We start from the raw sequence: 27,938 nt of genomic DNA, 5'->3' as shown, positions 1-27,938 counted from the left end.
TGGGGAAGAGGAGACAGTCTCTAGTTATGGTACGGTGGGGGGGGGGGGGGAGTGGGGAAGAGGAGACAGTCTCTAGTTATGGTACGGTGGGGGGGGGAGTGGGGAAGAGGAGACAGTCTCTAGTTATGGTACGGTGGGGGGGAGTGGGGAAGAGGAGACAGTCTCTAGTTATGGTACGGTGGGGGGGAGTGGGGAAGAGGAGACAGTCTCTAGTTATGGTACGGTGGGGGGGAGTGGGGAAGAGGAGACAGTCTCTAGTTATGGTACGGTGGGGGGGAGTGGGGAAGAGGAGACAGTCTCTAGTTATGGTACGGTGGGGGGGGAGTGGGGAAGAGGAGACAGTCTCTAGTTATGGTACGGTGGGGGGGAGTGGGGAAGAGGAGACAGTCTCTAGTTATGGTACGGTGGGGGGGAGTGGGGAAGAGGAGACAGTCTCTAGTTATGGTACGGTGGGGGGGGAGTGGGGAAGAGGAGACAGTCTCTAGTTATGGTACGGTGGGGGGGAGTGGGGAAGAGGAGACAGTCTCTAGTTATGGTACGGTGGGGGGGGGAGTGGGGAAGAGGAGACAGTCTCTAGTTATGGTACGGTGGGGGGGGGAGTGGGGAAGAGGAGACAGTCTCTAGTTATGGTACGGTGGGGGGGAGTGGGGAAGAGGAGACAGTCTCTAGTTATGGTACGGTGGGGGGGAGTGGGGAAGAGGAGACAGTCTCTAGTTATGGTACGGTGGGGGGGGAGTGGGGAAGAGGAGACAGTCTCTAGTTATGGTACGGTGGGGGGGAGTGGGGAAGAGGAGACAGTCTCTAGTTATGGTACGGTGGGGGGGGGGGAGTTATAGGCTAATAAATTAATTAACATAATTTCAAACATTAAACCATTTAAACTTCTTCACATGAACTGACCAGCTCGGTGAAATAACTCAGTACTCAAAACATGTTAATTTATATCAATTTTATTTATAACTGCCAATGTCATGTAAATGTACAAATGTACAAAATGTATGTCACCATAACCAAACATGTATTTCTACTTGATAAGCCTTATTTATTGGAAGACGGAGCACTTGCAGCATGTATAGATTTTGAGTCTATAATTTTGTTCTAAATACCTGCAAATTGACAAATTGTACATAACTCCTGTACTGGACGCTTTATCGTATAAAGTAAAGAAAATAAAGAACCAGAACACGTGATTAGACAAAAAGTTAAAAAACAGTTTCTTACCCAAACTTACAAGTGAAACTTCAGTAGTATTTAACCCATTCTGACCTGAGATCAGATTCATACGAGGTTTCCACATGGACACACACTGGTCTGATTAACCCATTCTGACCTGAGATCAGATTCATACGAGGTTTCCACATGGACACACACTGGTCTGATTAACACGGTTCTGAATGTGAAAATCTGACATAACATTTCTATGTTCCGCATCTAGAGCCATACTGTAAAATAGATTCCAGCCTCACAAGAACTATGCATACATTTCACCTGGGCTGGTGGTGATTCACATTAAATGCCGGCAAAGCCATCCATCCTTTAATCACTTGAAACATGTGAAATTATCCTTTACAAATGTTCAAAAACAGCCTCACAATGCTGTGTTGTGAGTTTGTAGATCAGCCATTTTTACAATTGAACATTGTTGTGCGACTAAGTGTATATATTATGTAGGACTTAAGAGGTTAATTACAAAATGATGTAACAATAACTGAACGACTTCTACAAACATCTGTCAAAGGCATCACAAATTTTAAAAAATTGCAGAGTGTGGTTGCCGCAGTGGCTTACATATGCCCCTCCCACTAGTATTGCCAGCCAATTACAATTTCAAGTCACGCCTTAGATCATGCGTAGCCTAAGTAATTCGGAGGGGATTTAACCCCCGAAATTCATGTTTTTGCGACAAACGGTTACATTTCTCGCATTTGCGGCGCCCCCTATGGATGAAAATGGAATTGCTTTTAGAACTTGGTTGATTGAACCACCCCGGACATGTGATTGAAATGTGGGATGGATTGGACATTCCGTTCGTGATTTATGGCATTTTTTGTGATATAGGCCCCTCCTACTAACTTCGGAAGACGATTACGGCCGAACGATACGCACTTTCAAAATTCTGCAGTTCAGTTTTAATTGGATGGGTCCAGAGATCACGTGTGCCGATTTCTGTGAGATTTGGACAAAATCTGTAGGAGGAAAAGCAAAAAGTGTGTTTTGGACAAAATTCAAAATGGCGGAAAATCTATCATGGCGGAAATGGGCGTGGCCTATATGGGGAGATGCGTCATGACCCAAGGAATCCAGGGAAAACATATTTTTTATTTTACGACCTATGGTTCAAGAGTTATAAGCCAAAAGGTAAAGTGGGCTGTTATAGCGCCACCATGAGGCCGACCGATAAAATTTTAAGGTTAAATAATTTTAGGGATAATGTTGAATTATCCCTAAAAGTTTTGTAACTATAGTGATTACAGTCTCCGAGGAACAAATACTTGAATGTGAATTTTTGCCTTTTCCCATTCATGTCAATGGGGAAATTTAATTCACTAATAAATTCATATCAATTAAACTATACAACATTTCTCTTAACAAAATACAAGCACACGATTCCCGATTTTTCCGGTCAATTTGAAGTGCGTACAGCGTACAGTGTGGGAGGTATAAAGCGTCAAAATAAAGACTACTCCAGTGAAATAATAAAGTGTCACAGTTACAAGAGTCTGGTTGCCCATTCGGGCAACCACACTAATGATTGATCAGAATTTTGCTATTTAAACATTTATTTTTAGGGGCAGGAGCCCATCTCCTGTTTCTGTAGCATGAGGCGGCTTGATGTACAAGTAGCCTACACCCCCTGGACAGTGGACATGATCATGTACAAGTACACTCCCTGGACATGACGCTAGTATATGTCGCAGGGACTTACCTCAATCGAACCAAGATCTCCCAGTCCCAGGGGAGAACTATATTTCTGCCCTGCAATGGGAGGGATTTTGGCTTATAGTTTTAGACTGCGTTGGAGGGGCGCCATCTCAAGCGAACTTGAGCCGACTCAGCCCTGTCCCGAGTTGCGACCCGATAGGCACAGAATAGTAAATCCTCGCCACCCCCCTACAATGAACACAGCGAACTGAGAGCCCGTCTCCCATTCACAAGCCGCAGCGCTCCTTCCAGCCCCTCCCTCCCAGGGCGGACACTCTAACCACAAGGCCATTGAGCTGGTAAATGGCTATTATTATTAGTCATCTAAATCTGAAAAGTAACTAGTAACTAACGTTGTCAAATAAATGTAGTCGAGTAAAAAAGAAAATACTCAAGTAAAGTAAAAGTACCGTGAAATTGTACACATGCACAACACTTTAGTAAATATACTTAGTTACTATCAACCACTGCATAAAATAAAGTATTTTAGTAGTGTTAGTTCAAGTAGATGTCCTGTGAACTGGTGACTGTTGGATGGTTAATTTGCTGGGATCATGTCGATGCCAGATCTTTGCCATGGCCTTTTCCTGGCCTGTTACAGCACTGAAATCCACCTTCTTCAAATACGACAAAACAGAGATGATATGAGACCTACACACGCAAACACACACACACACACACACACACACACACACACACACACACACACACACACACACACACACACACACACACACACACACACACACACACACACACACACACAATGTGTTATCCATGGTCGTATACTGTGTTCTTCCACACAAGCACTTTATCTACAGTTAGCTACATTAACCCTAGCGTTCCTATTCTGGGGCCAGAAAAAGTTTAAACTAATGTCGTTAAACCGGACCCCACTTTGAGAACCACTGATCTAAAGAGAGTGTAAAGAGAGTGTGAGGGGTTAGATATGTGCACCCTGGCTGTATCCTCGTCCCAATTATTTTATACAAATAAAAATAAAAATGTCAAGTCACAGATCACTTCACTGTAATACAGTTGTGCACAACCAGAGTAATAGATCTGTGTGTTCAATTTGGAGTGCATGCTGAATGCTGTTGCGGTGCAGACTGTAGCTAGGTATGTAATATGAAACCGATCTCTGCTCCATTGAAGCACCTGCTAAAATGCTGTGCTGCTGCATGATTGCTCAGTGCCTGTTACATGACACACACACACACACACGCACAGTCGCACACACACACGTGCGTGCGTGTGTGCGTGCGTATGCGAGCAATAATTGCAAACTCTCTCTGGAAACACTCTTTGCAGTGACACTCTTATCTCCCTATACATTGCCATATGACAAATAGCAGATGTACAAGCTCACAACACACGTTTTGTAACAAAACCCTCACAACACACGTGAGCTTGTAGAGCAGCTATTTGCACTACATTTGCATGACTCTTGTACGACGACGGCATTCAATTACAAAAAAACATTAAAAAGTTGAAATATGGCCTGGGCCATGGCTCAGCGCCGCGGTCCTGGCACCTTGGCCGGTAGTCCAAGTCTGGCAGTGTGCCGCGGGTTCGACTCCTGATCCCAACGGCCTACTGCATGTGGCAACATATGGAGATACAGTACAAAGTTTCTGCTGTGTATTTATCGACCTGTATCCTGGTTGGTTCTCTATGAGGTTCCCATGCAGAGTGATGGTGTGGAGATGCACCAGTTCTCCCAACTTGTCCACCTCAGACAGACTACAGATGTTGTTTCCATGAAGATACAATACACGCAGCTCCCGTAGCTCACACAATACCTGGGGCACATGCACGCGCGCACACACACACACACACACACACACACACACACACACACACACACACACACACACACACACACACACACACACACACACACACACACACACACACACACACACACACACAATATAGTGTTTCCTCTGTGGATATGTAAATAGGCCATTAAAGCCATATGTATTCAATGAGGAATTACAGTCAGATGTATATGTCTAACAGTACAATATATACAGTAAGAATATAGTAACAGGTTAGCTAGCTAGCTCTGTTATTTAAACGAAAAGAAAGAAAGAAAGAAAGATGCAAAATGTAATCAATTGAAAAGGACAGGTTCACTGTGTCTATATGTGTCCTGAAAAAACAGACTTACGGTGTCTATGTGTGACATGCTGTTAAAGGACAAGTCCAGCCAGGCGAGCTTCCGCGGTTCCGCCAGGAAGCAGCTGATGTTGTGAAGGAAGTTGCTCAGGTCAGCTATGTCGTTGTTGTTGAGACGCAGAGAGCCACACAGGTATTTGTTCTCCTTATTCTTCCTCAACGGACGCAGTCCAGCTCTGGGCTCCTGTGCATCTGGAACAGGGAAAGAAATGAACCATGTGCATGTGGTGTGTCTGTACTTAGTACTTACTGAAACACTCAGAATCCCAGCATTGTTGTGGGCCGGGGAAAGCTTTCACAAAAGAATAGCAGATGGTTAGCCTCGGCCCCAGCCTTACTCATCTGCAAAGAGAAAAGCCTGGGCACGACCTATACTATTACTATACTAAGGCAGGGCATCGGATCGGTACTCAATATCGACCGATACACAGGTTATGGGAAACCGTATCGGGAAGGAAAAACTGCTTTGCTATGTGTACATCTCTACCAACGGGCAACAAACAGGCACACCCCCCTTGTAGAGATGGAAACCAGGCTGTAACTGCCACCCCTTGTAGAGATGGAAACCAGGCTGTACCTGCCACCGACGTGATGCTTTGAAATGAGAAATCCACAGGAGCACTGTACATGTTCTACAGACTCCTCCAGACAGATGTGTGAGGACTGAGGAGACTCCAGACAGATGTTTAACCTGAGGACAGGAAACAGGAAATGGCATGAATTGGTTTTCTAGCTCAATGGATCTTAGAGTGTCATCCAGGGACCCTAATGGCCTATTCATATTCCAGTTTTAGGTGATAAGGTGCATTTTAGGACACCGCGGCGTGCCGTCATGTTGTAGTTTTCGGTGGTCACCTAATCACCTATCTTCACTGTACTTACCGGTACCTTAGTCCAGCACCAGACAGGAACTGGATGTGCGCTAGCCACCTACCTTTTACACCTAATCACCGTATGAATAGGCCATTAGGGTCCCTGGATGACACTCTGAGATCCATCACTATCATGTCAATGGCTGCTAAAGCTACAATGAGATGCATAGATGCAGAGATGTTTATTCAGATAGGTTTCACCAGTGGTGGAAAACTGGTCTGAAAACTGGTCCGACAGACCATTGCTCCGAAGGAGCATTGGTGCGCCGGGGGTCGGGAGAGGGTTTGGGGTTAGGTTTAGGTGTGCTGCCCCGGGGGGAGTTAGGGTTAGTGATGACCTTTAGATGACCATTTTGCACTAAACCTATTTTTGTCTAAGTGAAATTTAATGTAGCCTACATGTTTTTGAAATATCCAATTGTGTGTGTGTGTGTGTGTGTGTTACCAGATTGGTTTAGCTGTGCATGCGATGTCTTTGCTAACATCCCGAATACATGGACCAGGCATTCCAAGATAAATATTCTAAGTATCAACCATTACTTGGAAGTATAACAAACTTGGGGTATCGCTGTAGTCAGATTTGCCATACTGATATTCGGAAGCCTGGGCCATGTGCATAAACTGACCATGAGTGGCCTAAGAATAGCTGGCATGACAAAAAGCAAAGCCAAACAACTTGCCAAATACTGTTCTGTTTCGGCTGTTATAGGCAGTTTGTCTGTGTGGAGAAGGAGGTGCCATGTGTATCCTTAAGTGAACATGAACTGTCAACCCCGTTATATTTGTTTCCTTTAAATCCGTAAAATTAATTGTAATTTGTGGATTCAAATAAAGAAATCGAAATGTGTGTGTGAGATCACGATCACGTGAGCTGGTAGTGTGTGCAAACTACAAAGTTTGGCGCTGATCAGTCCAGCCAGGCGTTTGCGAGTTTATAGACACAGACAGACACTCCGTTCTAGACTATTTGCTATATTTGTCAAAAAAGAAATGTCGTGCGCTATGCACACTTACACAGAGAGCGGCCCAGAGTCGAACTATACTTCAGCAGCAGCAACAACAACTGGTATCCAAGGAAACTAAACTGATGATGTATTGTAGGAATTGTAGTTTTAGTGATTTTGTAGTTTGTACTCAATTTCGGTTTAGTTTAGGACTACGAAAACAATGCGTATTCTATTGTGTTTGTGTAGGACGTTTTGTATTATTATTATTATTTGTGTTATTATTATCATTGGTAGTAGTAGTAATATTGTTTGTATCGGTATTTATTTATGAAACTACCGGTAATATAATATAAACCCATGTAAACGACTGCAACCAAATCCCGCACATGCGCACAAGCCTGGTTAACGACTTCCAAGTTCCTTGGGCCTTGTCGCTCAGATCTCCAAGCTCACAACCCGTCGCGTCCGATACGCCCCCCACCCAATACTCCATGGCCCCCACTCTATGGACACGCCCCGTGAGCTTCTAGATCTGGTACATTCGACGCACTACACCGCCGTACGACGAGACGGCAGCCCCAATGAGGCTTTCAACCAATGACGTTTCACGGCGCTCGGACGTTCTTAATGCTGATTGGTCGGTTCCACAAATATAGGGCAGGTTTGAATTTTGCTGGCACTTCTCCTGTTTTGAATCAAAGCTAAGCTTATAGCTTGTTGGTGTGGACGTCTGGACGCCAGCCAGTGGACGGACGAACGCCTAATGAACCACAAGTAGTGCAGTAACTACACAGTTTATACTTCATCATCGGTTAGTTTGCGTCTTCTCTGCCGAAAACGCATTGTTTCCGAGCCGAGAACGTCTATTTGCACAGTCAGGTATGTTGTGAATGTCGATTATTTCTAGAAGTGTAACGTTGTTAGCTATACATGCTAAAGCTGTTTGTTTGTCCAGTGTTTTAGTAGTTATTCTTTTAGTGGAGAACAATCGAAGCAACGTGTTGGCGTTTTTAAAAGTGCTTAAGTGCTCATCTTTTATTAAGATTAGGTTAACCAAAGCAATATTGATTGGTCTTTCTTGATCCAAGGAAAGGTTAATGTTTACCTTGTGTAGCCAGTTGCACCGCCGCACCCAAAAGGACAATAATTATGCAGAGGAAGGAGAAGGTGCTAGACAAAAATAAATGACAAATGTATTAAATAAATGACAAAAATAATTGACAAACTATAGTCTCTCGAGACAGACCGAAAAAAAGATGGTGCAGTTTTGTTTTTCCTTTGTTTTGAATAAGTAATGATAGTACGTGCACTATCTTTTTTTTGGGGCAAATCTAGAGTACGACTAAACATTTTCGAACTTATCGGTTGGGAGTTGTATTGTTGCATTTAGCTCCGTTTGGAACCTCTCCGTTGAGTGTTGTGCTTTTTACTGAACAATACGGAATTCAGGGGTGCTACTCGCCTCAGCAAAATTCTAACATCCGTGGCCCTGGGGTGAGCACTTTCTATTTGAAATCTGAACGTTTATGTAGACGTTGACGAACTTGTAAAAGTAGCAAGGTCAAGGTGCGCAATTCGGTTATTATGCCATGACACTCGTGAAGGACAATTGATTGCACAACCTGATTATAGTCTGCAGTTTTCACATAGCCTACTGAACTGTAATGTAAAATTCTTTGAATGCCATATTTAAATATGCGTGTACATGCATTAGTGCATCACGATTCTCATTTTGTCCATAGTTGGTAGTAGTTGCTGAACATTACTACATTCAAAATGTAGCACCTGGAGCCTTAAACGGACATCAAAGTGCTTGACTTACACCTCTTACAGTCACAAACACAAGACTGACTCGAATTAATTTTAACAGCCATCTAGTGCTGAACGATTCTGGCTCAAATGTAGAAATGAGGATTACATGGTTGTCTGTATCTAGATCTCGATATTTTCTTCGATTGTGCAGCACTAATGTGCATATAATTCATTGTATAATATTAGTTTGACCCATAATATGGCCAAATGTAATGGACTCTGTATAACGAGTTTTAAAGCTAGTTATACAGAGCTTTAAAACTGGGTAGGGAGGCTCAGGAAGGACACCAACCATTGAGCAGCTCAAAGCTTGCTATGACTAATGTACATGCAATACTACTTTCCTTAAATCCTACTTGTTTGGTTCATTTTGCTATTGTGAGTTGTTGCTAGAATGTGTAGAGACTGTAACCAACGAACATGACTCTTGTGTCTTCATATTATGATAATGTAAGTCAAAATCTTGAATCATTCTTTAAACTATCCATTTTTGCAGAGATGGAATCTCTGAAGACTGAGGATTTGGAGCCTCAACCCAGCCAAACAGAGAGGCGTAAGTCACATAACGGGTGTTTTGGAGACGTACAGTTAGGGCAAGGAGATATGACTTCAAATATATATAATATAAATAAATATGATTATTTCAAACTTATGCCTTTATTTATATTACGTACGTTGATGTCTTGATGGGTGGGGATCTAAACAGTCAGTTGGACTAAGAATTGAGGGTTAAAGGAGATACTAAAAGGCTTTCTTACCTTTCTTTGTAGTTGTCCCCACCAAAGAGGTCCAGGTGTTATTTTGTGCAAAAGCTCCTTATTGGCTATTTCCATACCATAAGCCCTAAATGAATTGCATTGAATTGAATGAGAATTTAATGGAGCTATGGGGTGTTGTGCTAATTCGCTTATTTCCATCGCTCAAAATTATAATTTCTTTGTATATATATCCTCCTCGATGGAAATAAGCGAATTAGCATAACACCCCATAGCCCCATTCAATGCAGTTCATTTAGGGCTTATGGTAGGGAAAATAGCCAATAAGGAGTTTTTGCACAAAAAAACACAGGTAAGAAAGCTTTCTAGCATGGAATTCTCCTTTAAAGTGGTTAACATGTGTTTCTCCGTCCCCAGTGTTGTGTGGCTCCTCCTCCAGTCTGGGCTCCTCCTTGTCCTCTCTCTCCACCATGTCTCCCTTAGATGATTCGCCATGTCAACCCCTCCACTCTCCACGTGTTCGCTTTATGACCCTAGACTGCATTGCAACGCCACCCGACAGGTGTGATTTTTTTTCCCTTCTAAATAATTGTTAAATAGCTCTATATCCTGATGGTAATCTTTGTTATAGATGTATAGACAAATCAGCGGCACCCGGTAGGCCATCAATACTGAGGTGTCAAGATGCACTTAATGTGACACCTCAGCTATGGCTGTGCCGAGGTCACCCCTTTGGATTTGTTTATAGACTAGACCAGTGTTTCCCAACCTTTTTTATGCCAGGCCATGTGTGTGGTGTTTTTGTTGTAAATGAATGTCCTACTACTCGATCATACTAACTACAGCGTAGTGATTTCACCTTTTTTTTAATCATGAAAAGTAACAGTTTTGGACATAAGGTTTCGATTTGACAATTTGTTTAGGCCAGGAGTCCCCAGTACGTACAATATTTCAGTTTTGTCATCTTCATTCAGAAACTCTCCTGTCACGACGCCGAAAGTCCAGCTCAAGATAATGCAGAAACGTGCAGTCAAACACCAGGATTCCATGGACGCCTTGGTGAGAGATCTGGCTATCACACAAGATCAGCTTGCAGAAAAAGGTACATTTTATTTTTTACCCTTCAAAATAATCCAGGCCAATGATAAGACTTGTACACTTGGAACCATCAAAGACCTACCTACAATATATACTGTGTAACGTATGAACAGCCTTCACCCCCCTTCCCCTTTTTTCCTACTTTTTGTAAACGTTTATGAAATTGTATTTTGGTGGGGGGTTTTTGGGACCTCAATGGACTGTCTAATTAATGTATTCAAACACTTGAGGCGTATACCTGCCTGGTAGTAGAGCTAGTATTTGCATCATTTGCAGAACCTTTTAACCTAGGTTGTTTCTTTGTCTCCTTTGCAGAGCTTGAAATCAAGCGGCTGCAGCATCAGCTGGACAAGCTCAAAAGGGAGCTTGGCGAACAGGAGAGTGCAGCCAGGGAGCAACTTCAGGCACTGGAGTGCAGGATTGACCAGTAAGGAGAATTAACATCTACAAAATGTTGTCTGCTTAGAGTGTGAAATGCCACAAATTGGAAAACGAATGTTTAAAGATGTAGTGCCGATCTAGACAAAATTTCTCGTTGTGTCTCGAGCTAAAAAGCTTGCGCACGCCGTTGGGTGCCCAATGGCCATGCGGCCAAAACCGAAATGTAATACCTCAGTGATGCAAAATTGCAAATAGCCTGCATCCTTAGACGCATTAAAATGAGAGAGGACGCAATCATGTCCCCCTCCAGGGGTCCTGGGATGCAATACTGTACTCTAAAATTGTTGAAGTGGGACTCATAAAATGTCCCTGGGACCCATTACATTGAAAACCTATTTACATCAGTTACCTAACATAACCTTGCTCATGTCTCATTGATGCATGCATTTATTTTTAATGAAACTAGATAAAGTGCCCCTCAGAGCACAGGTCTCCACCAGGGCAGGTCAGGTTGTGGCCTCCTGGTGGTGCTAAATAGGCCAATGTGAAAAGTAAATTTGTTTAGCAAAAATCCACCTGTTGGTGGCACTATAACAGGCCAGTGTGAAAAGGGTGGGATATATTCCTCAACCTAGTAGGAAAGTCTGTGAAAGATTTCAAAAATCGCTGTTCATGATATGAGGCTTTTTGTTCAAAACGGGCCAATCCTGCAAACTTTGAAAGCCAATGTTGGCCAATTAGAATGGAATATGAAATATCAGACATATCCGGCTTGAACACATGACTATAGAGTGTGTGTGATTTGTGGGATTTTTGGACAGACTCTGGAGGAGTAATAACAAAATGTGTTTTTCAAAAGTCGTCCTCCTGGTGGCGCTATAACAGGCCGCTCTGGAAAATTTGGGGCAGAGGTTCATAGTTTCCATTTTTTTTTTTTTTTTTTTTTTTTTTTTTGCAATTGAGTACCAAGACATACGGTAATCTAGTTGTGTTTAAAGTTGTTTGACTACAACCTGCCGAAACACTGTATATTGCTCTCATAGGTTGCAGGTCCACAGAGCGGAGCTGGTACGTGAAGTCCATGAGCTGAAGTCAAACGCCACTGCCATGGAGCGCAAGATTGACCAGCTCACCAGCGAGAATGGTGACCTCTCTATCCAGGTAAATAAGTAGTTGAAGATGAAGCCTAAAAGCTGGAATTTACATGTTGTATTCCATGATGTGTTCCAATGTCCAAGCCAAAAAAAACGCAATTACCGTAAATTAATCTCATTTGTATGACAAATTGTAGAATCGGTTCTGACTGACTAATACTATTTTGGAGCAGATTGCCCAAACTGTAAACTACTTTTGGTACCAAAAGCTTTTTAAATCTTAAAATCTTAAAAACAAACTAAAAAATGTAAAATCTCAAATATATAAAATATTTAAAAAATGTATTTAAAAAATACTAAAACAGTCTGTAACAAGCAAAAATACCAGCAAGTTTTATTGAAACTGTTGTCTTATTGTAATCCTACTTGCTGTGGTGGTCATTCATATATAATATAATATAATTTTTATAATATATAATTTTTGTCATGTCACTTATTGGTGTTAGTGAACCACCTGCCCATGCAGTCGTTATCAGTCACGTGATGTGACGACTGGGTTTAAAAGGGAGTTGTCACATATACTGCCGATTATCACCTGATGAAGGCCGTTCACGGCCGAAACGTTGTGTATTAATTATGGTGTTTTGAATAAAAAGCAAACACCTTGGAGCAAATCTGTGTGCGGACTCTCCTCTCTTTATTGTATTTACTTTAGTCCAGCACCAGACAAGAACTGGATGTGCGCTAGCCACCTACCTTTTATACAAATTGTAGAATCGGCCACAGGTCTAATGGGCTAACCCATAATGATTTATTTAGCACCACCAGGAGGCCACAACCTGACCTGCCCTGGTGGAGACCTGTGCTCTGAGGGGCACTTTATCTAGTTTCATATATTGTTTCATAAAACATTTATGCATCAATGAGACGAGGCGATCAGGCCTATTTCATCAACGTTTTGAGCCATAATGCAAATAAAGATGTGTGTGCATGCGCTTGCACACAGGGATTTTGACCGTTTTACATGGACTCTAATTATTATTTTCTTCTGGATAAATCACGTCTCGTTGTCCTGTGCAACGGTAAGTTAAACCGGGAAAGCATCTGGGTCATTGGTCTGGCCAAATTCATATAATTCCGGGGTGCTTGACATGAACGCTTTGAGCACCATTGATGTATAGAAACGTAGCTTTTTCAGAAAACTGACTAACAAATTGATGCTGTTTTTTTTCTCCAGATGAGAGACATGAGCTCAAAGCTCACTATGTCGAAAGCAGCGCTTCACATGCTTACAGAGACTCAGGCCGCTGCCCAGGAGGAGTGGACCGCACAGGCCACTCAGATTCAGAGTGAGCTCTCCCAAGCTCAAATCGCTAAGGTGTGTGTGTGTGTGTTCTCCAAGGCTGGGTGCAGTTGTCGGCCTGGTACATAGACCATGATGCTACCAGCAACAACTGCTAATGGCTGCGACCGCAGTGAGAGCGAGTCTTCACGCAGTAGAAACTCTACCCCTAAACGCGACCATAATTTACTAAACGCATATAATTATTTTAAAAAATAGTATATTATAAATTTGCGACCGGTAAACTGTGAAATTGGGAACCGCATGCCCAGAAGTGCAGTAGTGTCAATTCCAGCACAGATTCCTTGGCCTGGTAGCCGTGTTGATTACGTTGACTAATACTATGATGAAAAATGTTTGACCTTTTTTTTTTTTTTTTTAATTTAGAAAACTAATGTTTAAGAAGTAGTGAAAATACGATCTGCAAGCTTGCAGATCTGCCATTTTTAGTAGATTGGGTTCCCAGGCCAACATTTTGGGTTCTGAGACTATATTGTTTCCCCCCCTTGTGAGGTAACATGCTTTTGCTTCCAGTTTGTGATGTGTTCTTTGTTTAACCAGGCCAACCTTGAGGAGCAGGTCCAGATCCTCGGCAGCAAGGTGAAGTGTTTGGAGGATGATCTACAGCGTGCCATCAAGGAGGAGAGAGGAGAGAACATGGGGCCTGTCATGGAGGTGAGTTAACCCATTAAGACCTGAGGCCTATTCTACAAAAAGGGCTTCTAAAGCCTAGCATTTTTCTGAAACATTTCACGTTTTTCATAGTATGGTCATAAGTATGGTGTACTATGGTCAATACTTATTCAGGCCAAGAACCCCAAAAACGATTGCATGCCAAAATGTTGTTCAAGGGACCCCCAGAAGCAAAGATTCAAGTTCCCAAAGAATAGGAAAGGGGCCTGTCCCCTTATGAAGACAGTCCATAAGTATGATGTTTAAGCTTGGACATTTGTAGATCAGTGTCTCGGGGCACACCTACATCTAACATGATTATCTGCCATGTTTTATGGGCTTGTGCTGGGCCCCCTGTTACGCCATGTGGCAGCCAAGTCTATGGACTTTATGGTTTCGTGCGTGCCCCCAAATCCGCCCCTCACTTCACACATATGTGACCTTTGGCTTGCAGTTTTGAACCTGAATTGGAAAGAACTACAAAATCTGCCTATTAATCAGCTAAAAACCACTTGGTCCCCTTTAGTGTAAGGCCAGCAGAGCCTCCAGGTGCTGCCAGGGGCTTTTAGACTCTTAGTTGTCATACTTTTGAAAGTTGTAAGTTTTAAATATTGTGTCCATTTTATATATAACTATTTTTTTTCTCTAAGCAGAGGGAGTTGGAGGACCAACTCAAAGCAGTGAAGAATGACTTGGAGTGCACAGTCGACTCACTGAAGAAGGCTAAGGAGCAAGTGAAGTATCTCCACACAGAATTGGCTACTGTTGCCTCACTCTCGGCTGCAAAAGACCAACAACTTGAAAGCCTCAGAGCAGAAGTTGCCCTACAAACTGTTATGGTTGGAGAGTTAAGAGAGGAAATGGGCACCAAAGAAGAAAATCTGACCAAACTACAAGAGGAGAGTTCTCGTCAGGGTGAAGTTCTTCAACAGGAGATCCAGGGGTTGAAGATTAAGTTAGAAAATGTGAAATGCTCCCTCAAAACGGCTGAAAAGGACATCCAGGCAAAACTAGACATTTTGGCTGAAAAGCAACGGGAGAGTACTCTAGAGAGGGATATGTTCCATGCTCATCAGAAAGAACTTCAGCAACAACTTTCGGCATCTGAAGAGCATGTTGGGTGCATGAAAGAAGAGATCATATCAAAAGAACACCAGCTGGTTGTCTTGAAAGATGAGACCTCTGCACATTCTGAAGTGCTACAGCAGGAGTTACAAGCCCTTAAAAAACAAGTGGAAAGCACAGAGGAGTCTCTCACAAACGCTGTGAAGGAAGCCCAGGCCAAGGACGACCTTTTGGCTATAATTGAACAAGAGAATGCTCAACAGAGGGTCATGCTTGAGGACCAGATGGCAGTCTCACAAGAAGTGAGGAGACTGTGTGCAGAAGTAAAATCTAAAGAGGGTCAGCTTGCCTTGCAGAAAGATGAGAGCTCTCTGCAATCTGAATTGTTACAACAGGAGATTCAAGGCCTGAAAGAGCAAACAAAACAAATGGATGATTGTCTTAAAACGGCCAAAGAGGAGTCTCAGGATCATCTTGCCGTGCTCACCAGACAAGAGCAAGAGAGTACTCATCAGAAAGATCTTCTGCAGCAGCAACTGTCAGCATCTGAAGAGCAGGTTAGGGTCCTAAAAGAACAGACTCAGGAAAAAGAACAGCAGCTGGTCGTCCTGAAGGATGAGACCGTGGCACACTCTGAAGTGCTACAGCAGGAGTTACAAGCCCTTAAAAAACAAGTGGAAAGCACAGAGGAGTCTCTCACAAACGCTGTGAAGGAAGCCCAGGCCAAGGAAGACCTTTTGAATATAAATGAACAGGAGAATACACAACAGAGGGTCATGCTTCAGGAGCAGATGGCAGCCTCCCAAGAAGAGGTGGGGAGACTGTGTGCAGAAGTAAAATCTAAAGAGGGTCAGCTTGCCTTGCAGAAAGGTGAGGGCTCGCGGCAATCTGAATTGTTACAACAAGAGATCCAAGGCCTGAAAGAGCACACTAAACAAATTGATGATTGTCTTAAAAAGGCCAAAGAGGACGCTCAGGCTCAGCTTGCTGTGGTCACCAGACGGGAGCAAGAGAGTGCTCATCAGAAAGATCTGCTGCAGCAACAACTATCTGCATCTGAAGAGCAGGTTAGGGTCCTAAAAGAACAGACTCAGGAAAAAGAACAGCAGCTGGTCGTCCTGAAGGATGAGACCTCTGCACATTCTGAAGTGCTACAGCAGGAGTTACAAGCCCTTAAAGAACAAGTGAAAAGCACAGAAGAGTCTCTCACAAACACTGTGAAGGAAGCCCAGGCCAAGGAAGACCTTTTGAATATAAATGAACAAGAGAATGCTCGAAAGAGGGTCATGCTTGAGGACCAGATGGCAGCATCACAAGAAGAAGTGAGGAGACTGTGTGCAGAAGTAACATCTAAAGAGTGTCATCTTGCCTTGCAGAAAGATGAGAGCTCTCGGCAATCTGAATTGTTACAACAGGAGATCAAAGGCCTGAAAGAGCACACTAAACAAATGGATGATTGTCTTAAAACGGCCAAAGAGGAGTCTCAGGATCATCTTGCCGTGCTCACCAGACAAGAGCAAGAGAGTACTCGTCAGAAAGATCTTCTGCAGCAGCAACTATCAGCATCTGAAGAGCAGGTTAGGGTCCTAAAAGAACAGACTCAGGAAAAAGAACAGCAGCTGGTCGTCCTGAAGTATGAGACCGTGGCACATTCTGAAGTGCTACAGCAGGAGTTACAAGCCCTTAAAAAACAAGTGGAAAGCACAGAGGAGTCTCTCTCTAACGCTGTGAAGGAAGCCCAGGCCAAGGACGACCTTTTGGCTATAAATGAACAAGAGAATGCTCGACAGAGGGTCATGCTTGAGGACCAGATGGCAGCCTCACAAGAAGAGGTGGGGAGACTGTGTGCAGAAGTAAAATCTAAAGAGGGTCATCTTGCCTTGCAAAAAGAGGAGAGCTCGAGACAATCTGAACTGTTACAACAGCAGATCCAAAACCTGAAAGAGCACACTAAACAAATGGATGATTGTCTTAAAAAGGCCAAAGAGGAAGCTCAGGCTCAGCTTTCTGTGGTCACCAGACAGGAGCAAGAGACTACTAATCAGAAAGATCTTCTCCAGCAGCAACTGTCAGCATCTGAAGAGCAGGTTAGGGTCCTAAAAGAACAGACTCAGGAAAAAGAACAGCAGCTGGTCGTCCTGAAGGATGAGACCTCTGCACATTCTGAAGTGCTACAGCAGGAGTTACAAGCCCTTAAAAAACAAGTGGAAAGCACAGAGGAGTCTCTCTCTAACGCTGTGAAGGAAGCCCAGGCCAAGGAAGACCTTTTGAATATAAATGAACAGGAGAATACACAACAGAGGGTCATGCTTCAGGAGCAGATGGCAGCCTCACAAGAAGAGGTGAAGACTCTGCGTGAAGAAATCAAATCAAAACAGATTCAGCTTGCTTTGCAGAAAGGTGAGGGCTCGCGGCAATCTGAATTGTTACAACAAGAGATCCAAGGCCTGAAAGGGCACACTAAACAAATTGATGATTGTCTTAAAAAGGCCAAAGAGGACGCTCAGGCTCAGCTTGCTGTGGTCACCAGACGGGAGCAAGAGAGTGCTCATCAGAAAGATCTGCTGCAGCAACAACTATCTGCATCTGAAGAGCAGGTTAGGGTCCTAAAAGAACAGACTCAGGAAAAAGAACAGCAGCTGGTCATCCTGAAGGATGAGACCGTGGCACACTCTGAAGTGCTACAGCAGGAGTTACAAGCCCTTAAAAAACAAGTGGAAAGCACAGAGGAGTCTCTCGCAAACGCTGCCAAGGAAGCCCAGGCCAAGGAAGACCTTTTGACTATAAATGAACAAGAGAGTGCTCGAAAGAGGGTCATGCTTGAGGACCAGATGGCAGCCTCACAAGAAGAGGTGGGGAGACTGTGTGCAGAAGTAAAATCTAAAGAGGGTCAGCTTGCCTTGCAGAAAGAGGAGAGCTCGAGACAATCTGAACTGTTACAACAGCAGATCCAAAACCTGAAAGAGCACACTAAACAAACGGATGATTGTCTTAAAAAGGCCAAAGATGAAGCTCAGGCTCAGCTTTCTGTGGTCACCAGACAGGAGCAAGAGACTACTAATCAGAAAGATCTTCTGCAGCAGAAACTGTCAGCATCTGAAGAGCAGGTTAGGGTCCTAAAAGAACAGACTCAGGAAAAAGAACAGCAGCTGGTAGTCCTGAAGGATGAGACCGTGGCACACTCTGAAGTGCTACAGCAGGAGTTACAAGCCCTTAAAAAACAAGTGGAAAGCACAGAGGAGTCTCTCACAAACGCTGTGAAGGAAGCCCAGGCCAAGGAAGACCTTTTGAATATAAATGAACAGGAGAATACTCAACAGAGGGTCATGCTTCAGGAGCAGATGGCAGCCTCACAAGAAGAGGTGAAGACACTGCGTGAAGAAATCAAATCTAAAGGGATTCAGCTTGCTTTGCAGAAAGAGAGCTCGAGACAATCTGAACTGTTACAACAGGAGATCCAAGGCCTGAAAGAGCACACTAATCAAATGGATGATTGTCTTAAAAAGGCCAAAGAGGAGGCTCAGGATCATCTTGCCGTGCTCACCAGACAAGAGCAAGAGAGTACTCATCAGAAAGATCTTCTGCAGCAGCAACTGTCAGCATCTGAAGAGCAGGTTAGGGTCCTAAAAGAACAGACTCAGGAAAAAGAACAGCAGCTGGTCGTCCTGAAGGATGAGACCGTGGCACACTCTGAAGTGCTACAGCAGGAATTACAAGCCCTTAAAAAACAAGTGGAAAGCACAGAGGAGTCTCTCACAAACGCTGTGAAGGAAGCCCAGGCCAAGGAAGACCTTTTGACTATAAATGAACAAGAGAATGCTCGAAAGAGGGTCATGCTTGAGGACCAGATGGCAGCCTCACAAGAAGAGGTGAGGAGACGGTGTGCAGAAGTAAAATCTAAAGAGGTTCAGCTTGCCTTGCAGAAAGAAGAGAGCTCGAGACAATCTGAACTGTTACAACAGCAGATCCAAAGCCTGAAAGAGCACACTAAACAAATGGATGATTGTCTTAAAAAGGAGGCTCAGGATCATCTTGCCGTGCTCACCAGACAAGAGCAAGAGAGTACTCATCAGAAAGACCTTCTGCAGCAGCAACTGTCAGCATCTGAAGAGCAGGTTAGGGTCCTAAAAGAACAGACTCAGGAAAAAGAACAACAGTTGGTCGTCCTGAAGGATGAGACCATGGCCAAGGACGACCTTTTGACTATAAATGAACAAGAGAATGCTCGAAAGAGGGTCATGCTTGAGGAGCAGATGGCAGCCTCACAAGAAGAGGTGAAGACACTGCGTGACGAAATCAAATCTCAAGAGGGTCAGCTTACCCTGCTGAAGGATGAGAGCTCTTCACATTCTCAACTGTTTGAACAGGAGACCGAAGGCTTAAAAAAACAACTGGAGCACATACAAGAGAACTCCAAGCATCAAGACAAAATCCAGAGGGCTCTAGAAATGCAGCTTGCAGCTAAATCGGAGGCTGCCGAGCACTACAAGGCACAGGTTGGTCTAACTACAGAATATTTTCAGATGCCTATATTGGATCACTTTTCATTGTTTAGTGGCCGGCATTAATGTAGTCAAAACACAATCACCTTTCATTGTTTAGTGGTAAGCATTCATGTCAAACTGTCACCTTTCATTGTTTAGTGGTCAGCATTAATGTTTTACATTACATGCTGCACTCCTAGTTTTACATTAAACTCTTGGACTTCATGCTTCAGTGAAGTGCCTTCAGTCAGCCAGGCTCAGTCTTTAGCCCTATAATATTTGGTCTTAAAAAAAGCTATCTTCACCAACTCCCATCATCCCCAGATGGACAAGGCTGTGAGCCACTACAACGGGAAGAAGGAGCTTCTCCAGCAAAGCAAGGAGCAGGTCTCTGAATTGCATCGCTCCCTGGCGGAAAAGGAGGACGAAGTCAAGCTGCTGCAGACAGACCTGGAGCAGGCTCACTGCAATGAGCAGCGCCTCCAGGCAAGCAATGCCAGTCTGGAAACGCAGGTTGGTGTTTTTTCTCTCTCGGATAAAGCAGTTAGTTTGGGCTATTTAGTGAGATGTGACCAATCTGCAAAATGCATGCTTGCCAATGGCTTTCTTCACAAATGTTTTAAAAAAGATGTCTACTATCGTGTCTTTGGGGAGACTTATGCCACTGCTGCTGAAAGTTGGGGAACCTATATGCAGGCACAAATTTCAAAGATTTTTCAATTTCTAATTTAAGTAGCATGTAATGGGTCAAACTTTAGCACATCTTGGGCTAAAAGGTGTCTATGGCCGTTTATAGCTTTAATCTTTTAGTATGTCTGTTTGTTTAACCCTGTAACACCTGGATATATTTCTACTTGCAAAAAAGAGATTTCAACCGTACTACTACTTAGACTACTAGGACTTTGTATAGGAAATTATGTTTATAAAAAAGAAGCAAATGTTCGGTGGGGTATTTATGCAAATATGACCAATCAATGGCATTTCAATGAACATCAATGACGTTTAGGTGAAGAAATGTTTTATTATTGCAACGTTGGGTGTTGGGTTAAACACGGAATGTGCTCAGCTGATTGCTGAGCATTTAATGTGATGTATGATGAGAAGAGTGCCCCTCACTTCACACGAGTAATTTTTATTTTATATTGTCAGAAGTTGCTGCTCTTGAGCATAATTATAAACTATATCAAGTCACCTCTTGGCCATGATTAAGTTCCTAGCATTTCCATGGAGTATGGGAAAAAAGGATTATACCCTTTCTCTATTCTTTCCTATGTCCATCTCAGCTTGCCTTCGCCAGCCGTAACCTCAGGGAGAACAGCAGGCTCCATGAAGGGAGAGTGACGCAGTCTGCCTACTTTGCCGTTCCACTATCAACAACTGTTCAGTCCAGGCAGACTAGCAGTTCTGACGGTGACCTTGATGACTCTCTCAATTCAACAAGGTAATGCCAAATCCAGTTGAAATGACATGGACATATTATGTTTAGTTTGTTTAGGCTGTGTTCAGACTTTCCCCTCTTTATGTATATGATGTATACTTCGCCTTCACTCATCCCCCAATAACCTTTTGTCATGGATTAAAAGTACTTGGTCTTATTTCAGTCATTTGGATTCCATAGAAGCCAGCATGAAGCATCTTGCACAGGGAAAATAGCTGATCTACAAGTCGTCAATGTGTCTGCGACACACTGAGTGTGTAGCTGGGCTATTTTCGATTATTTTTAAGATTGGAACATTTTAAAGCAAAGGTTAAAGGTGTTTTACATAATTTGTGTTTACAGAAAACGACACCAGTATTGTATGGTATCACACATTAGGGTGTGGCCAACTGGCCATACAAACCTTTTCAGTCGTGAGCTTTTATTTTTGCTTTAATCCAAGCATTCTGTGCTCCTTTCCCGTGCAGGATGCCATCGGGACCAGAGGAGTCCAGCACCCCTCTGGTTCGCAGCAGTGAACGTTTGGCGGCCAAACTCCGGGGAGCAGCGTCACTGGAAACTCTCTACTTCACCCCCATGAATACCAGAAAATCCAATAGGTGGGTTTTATACATAACCATGGCTGTGATGCCCTCTCTCCTGACTTGTCTACTAATGGCATGAGCACTTGCATACGATAACGGTAAAAGTGGAGATAAGAATAAATGGAAACTGGAACATTAACATTTAAAGGAGAATTAATCTGATGTTTTATCCAATAACGAGTGGTACAGGTGAAAAATGACAACATCCAGAGCGATCCGCAGCTCTGACTGTGTGCTGGGTCGCTGGCTAAATCACTTATTTTGATCACTGGGGGGGGGGGGAAATTATATCCGATTAAGGTAAGATTAAGAAAATGGTTAAAGATGAATTCTCCTTTAAGCTAATAGATGGGTACTTTCTCCTAATGGGATGAAATTGGCAACCCACCTGAGAATGTATTTTCTATTAAAGGGACAGACAGAAGTCCACCGTTACTGAACTATAACCAATTACTTATGCGAATTTGAAAAACATCACTTGGGCCACCTAAATGTGCAATTCTTTCATTCTAATGAGATCCTGGTTTATACTTTAAGTTTAAGCCTTTTGTCTCTTTAATGGTGGAACTGCAGAACCAGCAAGCTGGAGAGCAGCCTGACTTCTCTAGCTGACCTGGGCCTGGACTCGGCCAGGAGGAACCCATCCTCGTCGGTGAAACGGCGCCGGACCACCATCAGCATCACCATGAGCAAGGTTGACTTAATACTCTACACCATTTCTAAAGCCTTTCGCATGTGGACACACAAGTTTTGTCTCCATATTTCATCTTTATGACCTTTTTTTTAACCCAAACTTTTTGGACATAAGGTTTCCACCCAACAGCATCAATTCACAACAAGATTGTCTTGAGTTTCTTTTTTTTCTTTTTCTTCTAAAAGACGGCACATTTACATAAATAAATGGTGCAAAAATAAATTATCAAAATGGATAGATTTCTATAGTGCCTTGCCCTTAAACTTTATCTCACAATTGTTCACTGAGTGATCGTTAACTTGTGCACTTGTAGAAGCGCCCTGGGTTTGCCGGTGAGGATGAGACTTTCCACAGCCTGGCCCCGGCCCACTCCCATCCCAACCTCACCTCCTCTGATGATCATGGTGCCTCACGGCCCGTGGCAACAGAGCTATTTGCCACACCTGCCAGACCCTCCAGCGGTGATGAAGACCACCTGCTCAGCCTGCCCGGTTACCGCCGGAGAAGCGCTGCCGTCCCACCCCGGGGTGAGTAACCACTAAGTTCTCAAATGAGAACATTAACCAGATTTAGCATTTTGTCACAATCAGTCAAAAACATTACGGAATGTGTACTTCGAAACTGTCCACCTGGTTGTATTTGTATTGCAAATTAGTACAAAGACAAATTTTGCATTTCAAAGACTAATCTCATCTACAAGCGTCACATTGCGACACACTGAGCTTGTAGATTGGCTGTTCTAATTGGAAGATTACCGTAATTGTATTTGAATTGATTGTATATTACATGATAGAAGAATTTTCCATAAAACCCTAGGATGTTTCATAAATGCGAAGGTTAAAAGCCTCAATTTGAAATGTCTTCAACTGGTTGGGTGTAGAAAGAGCGAGAACGAATAGTTTTAAGAACGTCATAAGTTACGTATACATATTGTGCTATAATGTTTAGGAACTGATCGCTAGTGGGGAGATCATTTCATGCTGTTTCACAAATGGCAGATTCCTTTTTCCATGTCATGAGGGTTGATTTAGCATCATTCTATGAGCTCTGATGTCAATTAACTTCTCATGTACTATTCCTCCTCCAGGTTCTCTGTACGACGGGGTGGAGAACGAGCCTGATGGTGCGTCGGAGGACTGGATGAGGATCGCCGAGCTGCAGGCGAGGAACAAGAGGCAGCTGCCTCACCTGAAGTGCAGCTACCCTCTGGAGCCCCGGGTGAGTGAAGAACTGGGTCTCTAACCTTTTCATGTCAAGGACACCCAAGTCGGTACTTGCCCGTGGAGCCACGTCCGTAAATATTTCGTTAAATTTGTCAAACATCACGCAAACAAAATATTTTTGTCTGTATTTGATCAAATAATGTATTGTGTTCTGGCTTGAAAAAAATACTATTGCCATTTATTTTTATTTTTTGTCAAATTATTGTGGGGCCCACTTGCTATACTCGACCACTCCCTGTCCCACTAGTAAGTGACATTATTAAGTGAAATCACTGAATATACCTTTAAACCTTTTTCTTCCCCTCCAGCCTAGCCTCTGTCCAGATTTCACAGTCTCGGACGAGGAGCTTCGGACGGGAGACCCAATGGAGACGATGAGGCGGGCAACCCTCATGCCAGGTCAGCTGCAGGACTCCCTGGCCTCTCACCGCCTCTCCTACATGGGACCTCATGCTGCCGGGCGTCTTTCTCTGATGCCCGGGCAGCTTCCAAGGAACACTGCGGCCGCTTCATCACGCCAGGAGAGCCAAAGAGGCTCCAAGAGGCCTGCAGCCAACGAGTCCCAGCTTTTTCCTGAGGTAACATTACCTTCACATTCATTATTAATGTCCCGTGAATTACAGAAAGGTGAAACTTTCATATATTCTAGAATAGATTCCTTGCACATAAAGTCCAATATGGTAGGGGTAAAGACTTAAAGCTTAGTAATTAGAAGGCCTTTTTAGAATCTTCCTGGACCACCCATTTTCAAATCTGTCATTCTATAATTCGTATTCTCAAAAGGCAGGGCTGTGGACCACTCAGAAACCTGACAGTGTTGGTCATTTTCAAATAATATATATAAAACGTATTCTACTAGATTGTAGAACAGTGGCTTCTAGTTCAGCACGCTGACTTTCCAGTAACAGAATGTCTGTTATTTCTATTGGCTCGACATCCCTGTTGATGTCATAATGCAGACAGGTCTCTGAACAACTGTCTATAGCCCACCAAAGAGGACCAATCATGATGATTGGGTTGAAATGGGCTGAAGTGCTCCTATGACCGGGAATTCATGAATCGTTTTTGAGGGGCGCTAGCCGCTCTTATATACAGGTTTAATGTTTGGTTTTAGTTCAATGTTTTAATATTGTCCCTCATTACGTCATATTGTCTTTGTTGTTAATGGCATTTAATGTTTGTGTTGGCACCGTTTTTACATCACCATTACATCACCATATCAACATGAGTTAGACTTTAATATATTGGCGCCCCTCACTTCACACGGGTGTGATTTCTTTATCTTTGCGTTGGCTATTAAATAAATGGGAGACGTACAAGCTTGCACCAGCTTGTATATCTATTTTTGTGTGCAAAGTGTGAAAACTGATTTAGTTTGTAGACTCTGTCTTAATTAAAGGCAAAATAAATATGGGTTAAATAAATAAAGATGTATATGTGTGATTGAAAACACAATATATTAATGTATATTTTCTTGTCTTTACTGCGTCTCATTCTTACTATTGTCACTCAAACAGTCAAAACGGATGGCCACCAGCTGCTTCCCACGACCGCTCACCCCTAAATCTAGACAGATCGGCGGTGGAGCGTCGTCCTCCCGCTCTGAACTGCGTGTGCCACTCAGCCCTGTAAGTCTCACAAATCCATGCATATCTTTGCTGTCTTTAATACAATTTTGTATGTACAATACATTTGCATATAATGGGGGAGAACCAATGCAGTTGTGTCACAAGCTGTAATAATTTTCATTGGCTAAATATTTATAAAACTCACAGATGGACTTAACCACTGTTGTGTCCCCATTTGCATTGTCATTGTACTCAACTGGGGACTAAAACCTTTTATTACGTCTATTTGGGGATTGTTTTCTCTTCAACGGTCAAAAATTCAGTGCATAAACCTCATCTCCATATTTAATTTTGTATTTATTTTTTGTAAAAACACCCTACTTCGTCATACTACAGTATCTCGGTGTCAAACAAGACATTGTTTCTGTTAAATGACTGGAGAACTGTGCCTTCAGCCCACAAATGGTCCCTCCCCAATGTTTGGGGAAACACTGACTTGTATGCTTGCTCTTTAGTAAAGTTCACTATTTCTTTTAACCCATTCTGTCCGGGCACCCATTTTGGTGTCGGCATCATGTCATGCTTTAGCTATTAAAAAATAGCAGATCTACAAGCTCATATCGCGCCACCGAGTGGTACGATACGAGCTTGTAGGTCTGCTATTTTTGAAAAAAAAATCGAAGAACGACTGACATTTTTAGAATCTGATCTCAGGTCAGAATGGGTTCATCAGACCAGCGTGTGTCTTGCGGAAACCCTCGTATGAATCTGATCCCAGGTCAGTAAAGTTCACTGTATTTCTTTCAAAGGTTCACCGCAGGGAGACCATGTGTTTCAACATAGAAAACACGCCAAAGAAGAACAACTACCTGCAGAAAGGTCTCAACAGGCTGCGCAGCTCCACGCGCAAATCCCCCGGCAAAGGTTTGCGGAAGTCACCTGCCGCTGGCGCGACTCGCACCAAATCGCCACGGGGTGTGGCGGCGGCGGCGTCCCGTGCTCAGACCACAAAGGCTGGCAGGGTCACCCCCTCCTCACCCCCTGGGCCTGGGGCACCCGGAGGACGGCAGAGGAGGTCACCCCGAGCTACCGCCGCCAGCAGCACGGCAGGCCTGACGGCCAGCGCACGCAAGGTGAGCGCACGTCATCTACTCTACATGACTCGCCCCTTTTCTTCAGTTCATTTTTTAGGCCCTGCAGTGTTTTCGTCTACTAAAAGAAAATTAAATAAACTAAATGGAAACTAAGCTATGACTAAACTAAGACTAAATATATTGACAATTTTTGTAAAAACTAGACTAAAATGTTAGGGAGGACTAGTGGAGAAGAGATCCAGTAGAACTAAAAAGTAATTTCATGTCCGGTTGCACTGCAAGCATGCAACCAAGTGGAAAATCTGTCATTACAATGCCAGCATGGCCTGCCAAAAGGTTTTAGTGTTCATCTAGTTTTAGACTATGACTAAAACCCAGTTTTATATGAATAAGGCCAAATTAGACCCCCGTTTGTTATACTTTTTTATCTCTGGGGCCCCAATCTACAAATCTAAAACCCTGACTGAGTCAAGTGTACAAATGGAACGAAATGTGTCCATTTGCTTCCATTCGTATACAGAGTTACAGACCCACCAATATTTGGCTTGCTTTTCCTAATCCCTGGTATTGAACACTTTTGTAGGGTCCTGACACAGACCTGTCTGCTGCAATGGACAAGAGAGACTGACAGCAGGTCTAGCGCAAAGCTCTTATTTTTGGTCTATGGGTCTTGGTGTGGTGGAAGTTTCTTTTTTCTCTTCACTTAAAATGTTTGAATATACACTACGGTATTTCTACATTGTGCTATTGGTAGTTTACTTGAGTAAAAGTACAAAGGTATTGGCATCTAAATATACTAGTTGATCAACCAAAAATAAATAAAATAAAATAATTGACACCCAGTGAAGCCTTGAATTTAATCCTTTTATATTTTTATTTTTTGTATTCCTGACCCAGTAATCAAGTTGATGGCTCAGTAATCTAGATATAGAGTAAAAAACATGCTATATTTTCCTCAGATTTTGAGAAAGTATTAAATGTACAATACTCGAGTACCTCAAATTGCTTGAGTGAATATTCAGTTGCTTTAGTTTCCACCACCACTACAAGACAAACGCCTAGATTCCTCTTTGTTCACTTATAGAAGTAATTTTATTTCCCACAGTCTGTTTGCTTGCGTTTCCTTATTGTAAAGCACGTCATTTTGCATTTTTTGGGTTTAGATTTATAAATGAACACAATGGTCAGTGTTTGATGTGGTTCAAACAAAGCTTTGCTATTTATGTATGTTTATTTTCTTTTTAATGCATGCATGTCAAATTGTTTGTACGCTCAATTACCACTTGAACCCTGTCAACCATATTCTGGGGGGAACATTGGCCAAAAATGGATAAACCACAAACACACACACACACACGTTAATGTTTTAGCTTAACTTGTGTCTGTATGCTCATTAATGTGTATTCATTTTGATTTCCTTCACAGATGATGAGCTTCAGGAGGAACCGGTGATGATGAGGTCCAACTGTGTATACTGTATTCATATAATGTTTGATTTCTCACCCCTGACTACAAGTTATACCGTACACCTCTGTGTAATTTTAGTTGTGTGTATAGGGGCACATTTTACATTTTCTAATAAAGATTTTAAGTTTTAAAACCTTGCGTCTGTTTTGTATGATGCAGGAGATGCACGTAATAATTGAACAAACCAACCCGTAACACATTTAGACTAGAGACCAATTATAAAAACATCTTGTAAATCCTGATCCAAAATCAATTGGTAACATTTTGGATTGTCTCTGGATAGT

General features: G+C 43.0%; 2 protein-coding genes across 2 annotated transcripts; one reads left to right on the top strand and one right to left on the bottom strand.

The window, feature by feature from the left end:
• Positions 1–3,189: 3,189 nt before the first annotated feature.
• lrrc51 (leucine rich repeat containing 51) lies at positions 3,190–5,801 on the bottom strand. Its single transcript, XM_083773945.1, has 4 exons — positions 5,681–5,801; positions 5,096–5,295; positions 4,576–4,724; positions 3,190–3,573 (listed from the first exon to the last, which is right to left on the bottom strand). The coding sequence occupies exons 1-4, from the start codon at positions 5,730–5,732 to the stop codon at positions 3,423–3,425; spliced, it is 552 nt and encodes a 183-aa protein (XP_083630071.1). The 5' UTR covers positions 5,733–5,801; the 3' UTR covers positions 3,190–3,422.
• A 1,878-nt stretch (positions 5,802–7,679) lies between these two features.
• Positions 7,680–27,653, top strand: numa1 (nuclear mitotic apparatus protein 1). The gene is made up of 20 exons (XM_083773280.1): positions 7,680–7,801; positions 9,231–9,287; positions 9,868–10,012; positions 10,425–10,552; positions 10,864–10,975; positions 11,973–12,090; positions 13,261–13,401; positions 13,927–14,040; positions 14,688–19,598; positions 19,911–20,099; positions 20,870–21,027; positions 21,492–21,623; positions 22,182–22,302; positions 22,616–22,829; positions 23,390–23,520; positions 23,834–24,103; positions 25,043–25,153; positions 25,903–26,226; positions 26,771–26,821; positions 27,613–27,653. Exons 2-19 carry the CDS (start codon positions 9,233–9,235, stop codon positions 26,813–26,815), a joined length of 7,419 nt encoding a protein of 2,472 aa, XP_083629406.1. The 5' UTR covers positions 7,680–7,801; positions 9,231–9,232; the 3' UTR covers positions 26,816–26,821; positions 27,613–27,653.
• Positions 27,654–27,938: the final 285 nt, after the last annotated feature.

This window comes from Protomyctophum parallelum (assembly GCF_964188405.1).
Source record: "Protomyctophum parallelum genome assembly, chromosome: 9".
Classification (NCBI taxonomy): Eukaryota; Metazoa; Chordata; class Actinopteri; order Myctophiformes; family Myctophidae; genus Protomyctophum; species Protomyctophum parallelum.
The sequence above is the reverse complement of the archived record's forward strand: the minus strand, read 5'-3'. Positions and strand labels throughout refer to the sequence as shown.